Source organism: Rhipicephalus sanguineus, unplaced genomic scaffold (assembly GCF_013339695.2).
Source record: "Rhipicephalus sanguineus isolate Rsan-2018 unplaced genomic scaffold, BIME_Rsan_1.4 Seq26, whole genome shotgun sequence".
Lineage (NCBI taxonomy): Eukaryota > Metazoa > Arthropoda > Arachnida > Ixodida > Ixodidae > Rhipicephalus > Rhipicephalus sanguineus.
In genome coordinates, this window is record NW_023614890.1 from 42,634 (window position 1) to 56,440 (window position 13,807).

The 13,807-nt window shown below is 43.0% G+C and overlaps 1 protein-coding gene across 1 annotated transcript in view; it reads left to right on the forward strand.

Annotated features, from left to right (window-relative positions):
* LOC119376871 (heparan sulfate 2-O-sulfotransferase 1) overlaps nt 1–11,699 on the forward strand; it is a gene marked incomplete at its 3' end in the record, with an annotated part of 29,374 nt that extends 17,675 nt beyond the window's left edge. Inside the window, 2 exon segments of the mRNA XM_037646555.2 lie at nt 9,794–9,891; nt 11,542–11,699. Coding sequence (XP_037502483.1) covers nt 9,794–9,891; nt 11,542–11,699 — 256 coding nt within the window.
* Nucleotides 11,700–13,807: the final 2,108 nt, after the last annotated feature.

Below are 13,807 nucleotides of genomic sequence, written 5' to 3' on the forward strand. Positions count from 1 at the left end.
AAAGCAATGAATGGGATAGCAAAACATTGTATTGTTAAACGAAGGAAGGCTAGCAGTTAACTCTTTTGGATCCGATCTCGCGTAACTCAACAAAACCCTAGTTTAAGGGAATATGACCCCTCCAGGAACCAAAGCGTTTTCTTGCTCTGAGTTCTCTAAACGCGAAGTAAGCGTTGAGAGCACAGCAAGTTTACGAGCCGTCTCCTGATGCCTCAAGATAGCGCGCGCGCAAGCGACTGCGCCCTTCGAACGATGCGGTCGCCCCCCCCCCCCTTCCGCTCCCCTGGCGTCCCTTCATGCTCCTTACGAAAGACGGGCGGCGCGTTTCCTCTCTGCTCGATGAGCAATCGACGGCAGGCCCGCACGCGGGAAGATGTTATCGCATGCGCTGTCCGTGCGGCGGAGACAGACGGCCGGCTAGTTTAATCTCCGCTTCAGCCGCGTTCGTCGACAGCGCTCGCGAGCTTTTACCCGTGGCTAGAATGCGCGTGGTGATGTTATTAATTTGGACTTTATACGGAAAATTACGGCAACGGCGACGGCAAAAGTCCGCCGAGAGTGTCCATATAATTGCTATCACAATAAAAATTTTTAAAAAGTTGAGGAGCCATTTCACTCTGTGAAGTGGATGATAAGCGAAACTGTTTCACGCATGGCACAGAGGTGGCATGGTGGAGGACAGTTTGGTATGTAAGGCTAGGCTGTTAACGTTCAATACGCAATATTAATGCGAAAGCCTTAGATGCTTTATCAAACATGAAAATTGACCGTCGGCGGCGTCAATCGATTGATGCAAATAATCGTCATGTGATGGCGTCATCACACGTCATAGATCGTCAAAACTTGTGACGTCATCATGGCGTCATATATCGTGATGTCACGTGATGACGCCATCACATGACATCGTCACTTTACACTGCTTCCGTGATCGGTGCGCCGATCATGGCGCTAGTGCAAAACCAGGTGAGGTGCAGAAAGCTTGCTGAGAGGGAGGGATAGGATCTACCCATCGATCGAGAAGAACCTGGCTTTCGCCTTGGAGTTGTCTTAGGGGAATGCATCAGGAACAGTGTGGCTCTTTGGCATTGATGTACTGCTGTACATCACGGCGTTTGTCTACCATGTCTGCCGATAACCACATAGGTGTATTTAGAGTGTCATTTCGTAAAGTACAATTTTTTTGACCCTGTATTCTGTATATTTGCTAGTGTCAAAAATAATCGCTGAAGAGGTTAATCTAGAACACTAACTGCATGAGCCCTTATTTCTGCATTAGGGAGTGAAATACGGAGTTCTCCTGAGCATAGGCGTGCGCAGGGTTCCCCATCAGGGGGGGGGGGGAGGTTCATCGCAGCGCCCCCTGGGCAGATTTTGTGCCCCCCCCCCCCCTCTTAGGTGACTAGAAGGGTCAATGTACGGGGCAGATTTTGCGCCCCGCCCCCTCTTATGTGATTAGGGGAGGCGGCCGCCCACCTGCCCCCCCTGTGCGTACCCCTATGCTCCTGAGATGATTTCTTCCATGAGATTTGCAATGAATCGAAATATTTCTATTTTTCATAATAGCGCCATAATAATATTCAAGTGCTTCAATGTTAATGCAATATGCTTCTGTAGTGCACTCCAGGATGTAAAATTCGCTGCTCCAGAGTGCTCCCAGATGCAAAAATATCTGCTCCAAAGTGCTCCAAAACGGAAATTTTGCTGCTCCAAAAATTGCTCCAAATCAGGAGTCCTCGGTAGCATCACTGCTAATATGCCAGATACTGAAATGTGCCCATTTTTTCTAGAGAGTTAGCCTGAAAATTGCTTGCATGTTATAATCTAATGAGAAGCTGAAACTGTGTTCACTTTAGCAACAGCCTATTTTCTGGGCTGGAGTTACCACTGTTGTGATTAAAAGATGGTGAACGAGAAAGTTTTGTATAAGACGGCCATTGCCACAGATTTTCATATTAAAATAACTGTAGGAAATCTGTTGGTGAAATAAGGTCAAATAAAAGGAAATCTTGACTCTTGGGAACTGCATGAATAATGGCACGAGACTAGACAAACATGAGTACAGGCTATGAACTGGTATTTACTTGAAAGAGGCTCTTATATGCATGATGGGTTATTTTTTAGACAATAGAGAATTTTCAAAGTTGCCTATGACAGGTAGCATCATTGTATTCCTTCAGCTTAATTTTTTAAAGTGGCAAACATGAAGTTCATGAGAAACTGAAATACTAATGGCTAATTATCAGTAATTACTAATTTACTTTTAAATTAATTACATTATGCTACATATTGCAGTATATTAATTGTAGACAGTGAGTTCAAAAGGTACATTTGTTTGGAGCAAATTTTACACCAGTTTCGAGATATGCATTCCTAAATTGTGCAAAGAAATATGGGGGTATTTTAGTTACATTTGTGCTTCAGTCTACAAAGCAGTGTTCTGTTATAAAATTAAATGTAATGGCAGTGCATTTTCATTGCAACCTTGTTGCCACATATCTTGAAACATGCTCCATCCTCGGAATTCATTCCAAAGGTATACACTGTGCGTTTGTATGACGTGTGGTGCATGGCATGTTTGCGTGACATAAACGCGATATGCCTTACCAACTCACTGGCTACAATTATTAAAATTCATTATGTGCTGTAATGTACATAATGAGAAAGTTAATTAATAAACTCATATTAATCAGCCAATTATACATTTCAATTTCTCATAAAACTAATGCAGCTTTCAGTAATTAGCTCAAGGAATGAATTATGTTATCTAACATGGGTGATAAGAGAAATTCTCTAAGGCCACCCTTTATATGAACTGAAGGTTTGTTAATACTAAACATATGGCTGTTATGTCTTTAAAAAAGGCAAAGCGACATTAGTAGTAGCTGTTGCACTTGTTCGTGTATGTTCAGTAATGCATAACCGATTTCATACTGAAAACATGACCACAGAAAGGGGAGGAAATATAGACAGGATGGGCACTCACATTCAATTATTTATTTTTTGCAGACAATAAAGGCATTTTTCGTGCTGCATGCACAAAGGCAAATGGTCTCTCATCATCTTTAAAGGAGTGGTGACACAAAAATTCGGACACAATTTGACTGTTGCATCACACTAATGGGTGCATATAGGTGCCATCTGTACAATATCAGCCACAAATACAGCCTAAAAAGTATTCTAATTGAGTTTTGAAGTTTGTGAAAGTGCCGAATTGGAAATAGAAGCAAAAGGCGATGATGTCATCGTGCGGGGCCTTTTACAGCGAAAGCTGTTATGAGATCATTTCACCGGCCGTTTTTGGCGCCGTAGTTGTCCGCCGCCGCCGCCGGTGTCCGTAACCAGTATCGCTAGAAATAAGAAAAAAAAACGAAATAAGAAAAAAATTCCAGGATGGAACGAGGTTTGAACCTGGGCCCTCTGCGTGGGAGCCCAGTATTCAACCTCTGAGCCATGCCGGTGCTTGAAACTGCTTTGCAAAAAGGTCCTATACAGGCTTCATGTCGGGAAGGAACCACATTAGCATATGCAATATAGCGTGGTAGAAGAGTAAAATAAGCACCAAGCGTCGCACAACGCCAATTCTGTAACCAGGCGTCACACAATGCGAATTGTGCAATGAGTAAGTTGTTGAATGCTTCCAACCCATTACAAAGGGATCTGCCATAATTCTTCGTCGTCATCAGGCACAGCATCAACAAAGTGCGCATAATGCCTTACATGCGTTCAGCAGGTACCACGGCTCTCCGTAGAATGACGAAAAATGGCACAGTGCTTGCTGTTCTACTTCTCAAAAATTACAATGATTTATAGCGCAGTGGGTTCCTCGCAAGTGCACTTGTATTGGTTGCCAAGGAAGCCCATAAGCGTATGATCTATTTACTCGGGGTCTCAGTAAAATTACAATGATTTAGAGCGTAGTGGGTTCCTCGCAAGTGCACTTGTATTGTTTGCCAAGGAAGCCCATAAGCGCATGATCCATTTCCTCGGGGTCTCAGTAAAATTACAATGATTTATAGCGTAGTGGGTTCCTCGCAAGTGCACTTGTATTGTTTGCCAAGGAAGCCCATAAGCGCATGATCCATTGAAATTGTGATTTATGGCGTAGTGGGTACCTTTCTAGTGTACTTGTATTGTAGCCCCAAGAGAGCTTACAACGGGCTCTAGAAACGCCGCTCTTCCAGCTTTCGCTGTGACTGTGCTGCGGTTTCAGCGCGGGCCTGGCGTTTTTTTGTAAACAGCGTACGTCACGAGTTCTGGCCGGGTTACCGGAGGTGTGCATGAGACGGACAACGCTGGTGGCGACACCTGATTATGCATAGGCTAACCAGAAACCTACAAGATAACATTGTGGCAACTTACCCGCTTACTAACTCTGTGTAAAGCATTAGCTGTGAGATAATGAGCAACTCACAGTATTCTCATTGCTTTTTTTTTTTTGCGACAATAACAGCAACACGATGGAGATAACAGAAAAAAAATTATTTTAGTTGAACAAAACGCCACAAGATGTCGCTACCAGCTCTGCGGCTGCTGCTACTGCTGCAGCCGTCAACAGCTCCGGTAACCAGGTATCCGTAAACATTAGGAAGTCTGCAGACAAACTAAAGCTGTCTACTGCCGGTATCATATTGCGTAGTGGACAGATAACTGCTTCAGCTTTCCGACGTGCATACATGTGATTGATATGCCTTGAGAACGCAGCATTTCCCAATCTAAATACGAGTCAGTAAAGCTACATCACGTCACTCGCATGTTACACATAAACACGGTTACAGAGCGCCAATGCTGTGACTTCACTGCTTCCTTCGTCACTTCTCAACATGCTACTTTACAAATGATCGAAGCGAAAATGTTTCAGCATGTTTAATGCTGCGGCTGCTCCAAGCCTCACGGAAAACATCGCCTCAGTTGGACGACGACGACAAGAACAAAAACGCAGCTACTGGCGAGATTCGCGAAGTGAATCGAGCTTTTCTGACCGATTTTTACACTCCTCCCAGCTCTTTCGTCCATCGCCGCATTAGATAAGCAATGTTGTTTGACGACTGAGGAAACAAGCACTCGCAACGCTCAACACAGCAGACGAAACAGCAGCGCTGACAACATGGCTGAAGCCATGGAGGAAGCCATGGCAGAAGCTGGCCAGTGATGTCACTGGCTCTCGTGGCCACCTGATAGTATTTGTTAACGAGTAGGCCGACTACGTCACGGAGCCACTGAGTTCTCTTCGAAATCGAAACTGCTTCCGGCCGTAACATACAGGCATATAGTTAAACATTCGTCTCGCGCTGGGGCAAATGAGTTTCGTTGCCGCTATTGACGAGTCAGTAGCCACTGATTAAGAGCAAAGAACACTGGTTCACAAAATTTCTGTCACCACTCCTTTAACCCTTTGTGCGACAGCGGGACATATACGTCCCACTTTTCCGTCTGCAGGAAACATTTTCTCCCACATCACCTATTGCAATAAGCGCAATGCTAAGTCACTCATATCTTACCTAAGTCTTTGTAATCCCGAGGAAAATTCTTTTACCACGCTTTCAAAGGGCGGAAGTAGTGCTATAATGGTGTTGAATTTCGAAAAATTTTTTATGATAGCTTCTGAATTTTTGTCTTCAGATAGAACGAACCTACCAATCTAAATGCCTGATAATTTCCTCTTTTTCTGGTTTTTCAGAAAGGCCACTTTAGCTTCCAGTCATCACATGTTTGTAAATTTGCACAATAACTTGAGCGATAAATGCATCGAAACACAATGCCCTGTGAAATTACCACGCTCATCCCTCAGCGTAATTGCGGATATTGGTCCGGGGAAATATTTTTCTTGATATCATATCCCTTTCCGACCCCGTGACCAGTGTACCGGACATAACAAAAAAAGCGCAGCAGAAAAGCAAGCAAAGCCACAACCGAAGCCGAAACCACTTTGACAGCTTGTGTAAGAGGCGAGAAATATCTTTTTGAATGTAGTTCCTCCTTCAGTTCCATATTCTTATGGGGGCGCATCAGAGTAATGGTGTCAATCAAGAGGAAACGCACGCGCATGGTGTACTCAAGCATACAAAATAATTTGAGGAGTTATCTTCGCACAATTCAAGTAACTTAAATCGTGCGAGCTGATTTATGCCCTCTTGAAACATTGTTGCAAAAAGGTAGCTTTTGTAATCGGAAGTTTGCTCGCAATGCGAGATTGTATTCATGTCCAGTGCACTGGACTCCGGGATGCAATTGGCGTGCATTGTGCTAAACATGGAGGAGAGAAAAGAAACTAGGAAGGACGTCACTTGAAAATCTTGAAACCCAGTCATAAAAATTGAACCAGGAGCACGCTGGGAATTCTACCAAGAGCCTGGAGCACGAGGAGGCAACGGCGTCGGAGGACATTGGCTTGTGGACGCTCAGCGCGTTCCCTCCTAGCTTTTTACCCCTTCGTGGTGCTGAACGCTATGCGCGACAGTTAACAATAGAATTTTTTTCTTTTTCTTAAGTCAAAACAAACCATCTTTCTGTTTTAAAAGACAATTAACTTTCTGACAGGAACAACAGCAACATTTTTTCAAGGAAGAAAGCAGAATGTGTGTACCCATAAGTGAAACAAATGAATCCTAGTGTCCAGCATACTGGACATAATTGTCCAGTGAAAACCATTGTACCTACGGTCTCCTTTATTTTTTTGCATGCTTTTCAATAGCCTCTTAGCTAGAAAGGAGCGCTGAAAATTTTTGTTCTACCCTACGAAAAATTCGGGACTGAAAGGGATATACCTCTTGAAAAGTAGGCACATATCCAGGGACAACAGCCGTATTCGAAACTTTCGACAGCCAGAGCAAGCACAGTCAAATAGACAAAGAAATGGTTGGTGCATACGGTGAAGTAAGCTTTACAGGAACAGACCACGGCGCTATGAAGGCTCACAAAAGGCGCAGGTGCAGGTAGTGTTCTACTGCTGAAAGTGAGGTCAGCAAAACTTTCATCAGCATAATTTGAAGAGTGATACTATGTGCCACTTGCTTTGGCCGGTTCATCCCAAATACCCGTTGATGAAATCGCGAGATGGTGCCTTCATGAGACAGTGGGACGTTTTCCCACTTTTTGAAAGCACTCTCATGAGTCAGTGGGACATATATGTCCCACTTTTTTTCAGTAAACTACTGGCTTGATTTTGATGAGATTTGTTTTATACTATTTCTTTGTAGTTTATATCGATATACCACAGCCGGTTTTTATATCATCTTGTAAAAAATATAAGCAAACCTACAAAGGGTTAGATGTAACAATGCTAGGAAACACTTTTCCAAATATCGCATTTCTGAATCAAGCTTACCAGTGCATCACATGATTTTTAACTTCATTTTTGTAGAGAAACTTTTACAAGACTTGACAAGCTGCTTTCTTTTTTGTGCTTTCCTAGGATCCGTATCTCCATAAATTGTGGCTCACATCCACATGACTTCACCAGTGTGCATCAATGCATGCTATCCTTATTCTTGGCATTAGGTGCATGCTGCAACATTGCACATTAAAATGGAGCTTGAATACATTGCATGTGCTCAAATCAGTGGCCAGTCTATGTAGTCCAACTTCTTTCTAAGTAGACTTACAAAGGCATGCTCACGCACGTGAGGCATCTCATGTGTATCAGTTATGCCTGGAAATACCTTCTGGATCTTTGGTGCTTGTATTTCCAGGCAAGGACAGGTCAAGCATGTACTACTGTACCAATTCTGACAGTTTTTCTCTCTGGGTACTGAGTCCAATTATTTTCGGAGGAGCCACTCTCCTCCTGCAAAGTGACTTCACAACTCTCACATCCACATTGGATGTGGCGATTGCAGCATGCAAATCACCAGCAACGTAATCACCAGCACCAGCAACAGAGTGCGCAAAACTGCCAACGGGATTGTGCCATTGCCCAAATGGAAAAAATTTTTTTAAATGTAGACATGGTTAGTGAAGTAAGCATGACGTGGGCCCTTGGTTTTGATGCCAGAGAAGGCAGAAGAGAAATGTTGATTAGGGATGTTCGTTACCCACCATGGTGACTTAGCAGCTGAGGTGTCGTACTGCCAAGCTCAAGGGTGCGAGTTTGATTCCTAGCCATGACAGCCGCATACGATGGGGGCAAAATTCAAGAACACCCATGTACTTAGGTGCACATTAAAGAGCACCAGGTAATCAAAATTAACCCAGAGCCCCACACTACAGCATGCCTCAAAATCATATTGTGGTTTTGGAACATAATAAAACCTTAGTAATTAATTTATTTAGTAGTCGAGCATATGGTGAATACATGTATGTCGTGTTCATACAGTTGTCATGTCATATTTATGGGGCCCCTGTGGCCACCTGCGGGATGGTGAAAGAAACAAAAAAGCCTTTTAGCTGAATTTGCATTTGTATAGTATCGAAAGGAGCTAACTCTTCGTACAAGGACATGACATCATGTTTCAGTGGCTCCGAAGTCACTGCGGCGTATTGGGCATCAAACATGCTGATGCAGCTGCTCGATCTGCACACGAAGGTGGCGTACACGATTTGGTGTGCATTGAACACATGTGCGTTCAATGAAACTGGGTGCACGGCCGCTCGAGGCAGTGGGGTTCAGAAGAAAAATTCTGTGGTCAATGTAGCGCTAATGTCGCTCTTGTGTAGGTCTCGGTGTAGTTCCAAATACCGCGCTAAATCCTGCGCTAATGTCGCTCTTGTGTAGGTCTTGGTGTAGTTCTAAATCCTGCACTTAATGCAGCTCCACTACCGTGCAACCCGAGGAAGTGCGTAGCACAGGTAACTCAGCGATTCCCTTGGCAATCACACGCTTGCCGAGCCGGTGGTGCCTTCTTTTGCGTGGCGCGGGTATCAGCTGGATGTTTCAGAAGTGTTTTTCACGATTTTAGGTAAATTATTGCAATTAATTCCTGGTTATTTCTGTAGTTTATATTACTTTAGTCTTTGTTAGTTTATTTTGCACTGGATTTGAGTATTGTTAGCCTTGTTTTAGGCCTGTATTGACCACTGCATGACCATGCAACATGAGACAGTGGATGGACGACAAGCCGGGCGCCTAAAGTGCTACGCACTTAAAATTGGCACCAGGTTACTTGAGGACACGAGAGGTAGCGGAGCAGCCATATTGTGTGTTAGGCACTTGCAACAATTCACACTACATCATGTGTTATGGTCGGTCTTCTGAAGATTAAGGTCGAGCTGTATTCAAATTTTCTTTTCCTCGGTAAAGCCAATATATAGGAGTCCATTAATATTCATGGCCAACCTATTTTACATAAATATGGTACTTAATGTTAAAAAAAATCTTGTGTTAGAGTGCTCCATGAACACTGCTTTACAATTTCTACTGTATCACCAAAATTTCTGACTGGGTCGACGAGAGGACTTTGTAAGAGTTGAGGCCTATGAATGCTAGAAGATAATGTCATATATTACCCCACAGTTTCATCCATTTGAACGGGGGTTTTACTTTCTGCCAAGTAGCTGTTCACTCACTCACTCACTCACTCACTCACTCACTCACTCACTCACTCACTCACTCACTCACTCACTCACTCACTCACTCACTCACTCACTCACTCACTCACTCACTCACTCACTCACTCACTCACTCACTCACTCACGCACTCACTCATTCACTCACTCACTCACTCACTCACTCACTCACTCAACAAATAAATAAATAAATAAATACGTAAATGAATACTAATTTTTACCCCGCATCACGTCTAACCTATTACCTGTCTATGTAGTGCACCAAGTCAAACATTGCTCCCTGTTTGTGCAGACTTTTGATGAATGCGTTGCCAAGAAAGGGCCTGACTGTGCCGAAGAACGGCTATGGCTTCAAGTGCCATTCTTCTGTGGGCATGCTGCAAGGTGCTGGTATGTGCCTAGTGAATATTCATATGGCCGCTTCATTGAATTGTCTGGTATTGTTATTGTGGGACCACTGCAGATATAGTGTCATAATTAGCTGCTTTACTTTATTTATTGCCATGCACTGTACCGTATGTAGCAATTCACAAGTTGCCTTGCATAAATATAATTGCTTATCTGGCACTGTGGTTATTTACTTTTCGTCATTTTCAACTATCTCAAGCATATAAGAAAAACTGTGCTCTTGTGAGGAAGATGCAAAAGGGTGAAAAAAATTTATTTAGTGAGGACTGATTATTATCCTTTCAGGAGGCAGAATCAGTTTCTATAATACGCATGAGAAAAGATGAACTAACTTATCTGTGTAATTTTTTTATTATGTGCCTTTTTAAGGATCAGGTTCTGCCTTTTTAAGGAGTAGGGCCAGTGAGTGGTGGTGCATAAATGTTGAGGAATGACATGTGACATAAGTAAGGGGTGTGGAACATGGTTGCTTTCGGTAGGTGCACCAGGAGTGGCAACATTTGAAAGAACCATGTGAAGCCAGCAGATAATGAAGCCAAGAAATTCATAGAGGGCATTATTAGTAGTTTTTAATTGAACCACAGTAATTATGGGATAAAGTGAAATGAATGTGGATGAAAAAAAACAAAACAACTTGCTACTACTGTGCATTACACATAATGCGCCCTGTGTAATGCATAAGTACTGCATTAGGCATGTGGTAGACTACCAATTGGGCTATGGCAGCGGCTGTTCTCTCGTCTACTTTCTTGAATATTACTGTATGTGTAACATTGGAATGTTAGCCATCGCCACTTGTGGCTATGGTGGCAAGTGTAGAACGTTATTTTTGCCAGACTGCATCACGTAGCACAATATTTTATGAGCTGGCAGCTGACCAATAAATCCTTGCATGTAATCCACAGGCATCAAACTTTCTGGAATTGAGACCCTCACTTGGAAAATGAAAATGGATGATAAAAATGACTTGTCACCATGGGGTTCAAACCTACAACTTACACATTATGCGTAATGCAAAAATTGTTGGTTCGTGTCCGACCACTGACAGCAAGCAGTTTTTTTTGTCCACTTTCATTTCCCTTCATCCCATAACTACTGTGTTTCAATTAAAAATGACAAATAGCTTTTCCTATGCTTTCCTTGGCTTCATGTGGTTGTGTCTAACAAAAACAGGACCCTCAATTCCTTACCCTTCTTTCATATATTTGAAAGAGCAACATGATTCTGGTCTCTGGTAGTGTGGGTCACTTAAAGCTATGGTACCTGTCAGTTTGACAGGGGGGTGGCTTTGGAGGTGCAGTAAATGGGAATGAATACTACAGTTCAACCTCTTTATAAGAGGCCCTGATGGTTGGGTATAAGAGACTTATTGTGCCAGTGTCGAAATATAGGTTGGTCAGAAAATGAGAATGTGGTAATCTGCTTATAGGACACTCATATAAAGGACAAGAACGACTCTGGTGAATGTCTCTTATAAAAGGGTTCAGTTGTATTAGGAAATGTTTAGTTTATTAACAATTTTCAGTCCTGTTATGGAACTCAAAACACATGAAATCGCCCTTGTTAAACAACCACTTTCCTGTTCTTGTGCCCTGTTGTGGGTGAGCTGAGTGTTGCCTCATTATTGTCCAGGATTCCGGGAAACCCATGGGCCTTGGAGCAGGCAAAGCACAATCTCGTGAACCACTATTTCCTTGTCGGGCTGACGGAACAGCTGCCGGAATTTGTGGCCATGCTTGAGGCGTCCTTTCCTCGTATATTCAAGGGAGCCACCGACAAGTTTATTACAGGTGGGTCTGAACGAGGAGCCTGGCACCCACAAACATAATTTGACCTTTAATTTGCCATATAACGTCCCTGGGCAATCATCCTGGTTATGCTAAGCATCATCATGTATCGCTACCAGCATTTTCCATCACAAGGCATTGCCATCACTTATACTTCTCTGTTAACCTCTTATATACAAACAATAAGAAGTCTACAGACAAATTAAAATTTTCTAGTGTGCCGGAAGTACAAGACGCTGAAGCGTGTCTGAATGATGTGCAGGCCAATGATGTAGGAGGTCGCTGAGATAAATCAACAGCACTCGTGACGTATGTTGTTTACAAATAGGCCTGACGCTAGGCTTGTGCGAATATTCGAATTCGAATTCACTTCGAAACGAATTTAAATTATTCTAAATTTTGAAGTATTCGAAATGAACGAATAGACGTATATAAACTGCATATAACCCCTTGTAAAGGTGGTTTCACTGCAGTGCAGAGGTGCTATACCCGTGAATACACCTTTCCAGTGAAAGTCCGCACTGCCGCGAAGCCCCACTTCAAGGTTAAATGATATAAGTAGCCTCACATCGATTCATAATTTTTTAAGTTTGACAGCTCGTTATACCGGCCAGGGTTGCCACTGACTTTCGAGTAAATGTCGCCAAACGACGAGCAAAAAGTCGCCAAAAGTCGCCATTTTTTTATAAAATTTCGCCAAGAAAGTAGCCATTCTAGATATGTGCGGCATACCCAGTAATAAAAATTTCCACTCACGTATAGCCCCGTAGAATACAGTACCATCCAAGACCCTTAAATTATATTGACGTTTCTCGATGCCAGTCGTATCGCCCGCTTCACCATGGGAGTGCATGGTGCTGCTTGTCCGACTAGCCGCAAGATGTGCGTGGTGGCGCAAGGGTGAATGAACGAAACGCTCATGATATCCTTCCATCCCTGTCCTCTCGTTTCAAAGCTAAAAGAAGGGTATAAACCTTGGGTGAAAACCGTGAAAGCATTATTTGCAGACAGCTTTACGTACCCTTTATGAATTAAAAGGATTAAAAGGTTTATTGAAGGTAACACGACAGAATTCTTACAGGAACCGATCATTAGTGAGTCTTACACCTTTTCAGTGTGAACTAATATGATACCGGACATCACCGACCCTTTCTTATAGTTACTTATATCTACACGCGACAATCCGATGCGTTATTGCTGTATAACAATGTAAAATGTTATATAGCAATTGTTTTTATTGCACACGCTCACCGAGAACAGTGAAAAATGCCTCAATAAATAATTTTTATTGCAGAAATAGCCGCGTATCCGCCTCTCTTCGCTATTCCAAAACAGTCTTTGTGAGCTGAACTGGGGGTACTGCAACAGTGAATAAGTCGCCAAGCTATTCAGAGAAGTTGGAGCTTTGGCAGAACAAATGGTCGGAACACGCGGCCAACCCGTCGTCTTGCCCCTTCAGATGCGAAACTTCAGATAAGCTTAAAGCACCTAAAGCCATAAACCTATAGTCAATCACTGCCCGCTCGCGGTTTGCAAGGCAGTCCGCTGACTTACATTTTGCTAGAATGTCGCTGGGGGACGTTCCAGTACCTCCTGCATCTAGATGGCATCCCGAACTAAGGATCCCACTCACTGATCTTATTTTCACAGAACATCAAATAAACGTTTTATTATCTCTCTAGATGAATTGAGGAGGTACACACGAGTTACAGGACGGACATACCGAATGACGAGTAATGTGCACATTCTACTCGTGGGTCTAAAACCAAGAAAAGTACTGAGAATGTTGCCGCTCATTCGTTGGGAAGACACTGAGCTTAGGATTCAAAACTCGGTGGAGACCTAAGCCGAAAATCGCCAAAAATTCGCCATGTCGCCATTCATAATTTTAGGTCGCCACGGGCCTCTCAAATTCGCCAATTTGGCGAAAAGTAGCCACCATTGGCAACCCTGATACCGGCATATATACGCTCTAAGTATAGTAAATTTTAAAATATAACATATTTTACAGGTTATCACTTGCATTCTACCTAAAGTAAAATCGTGCTACTATTCAAAGTTGCCTCCACTTCCCTTTGAACCAAGAAGAATGACATTTGCACATGCCTTGT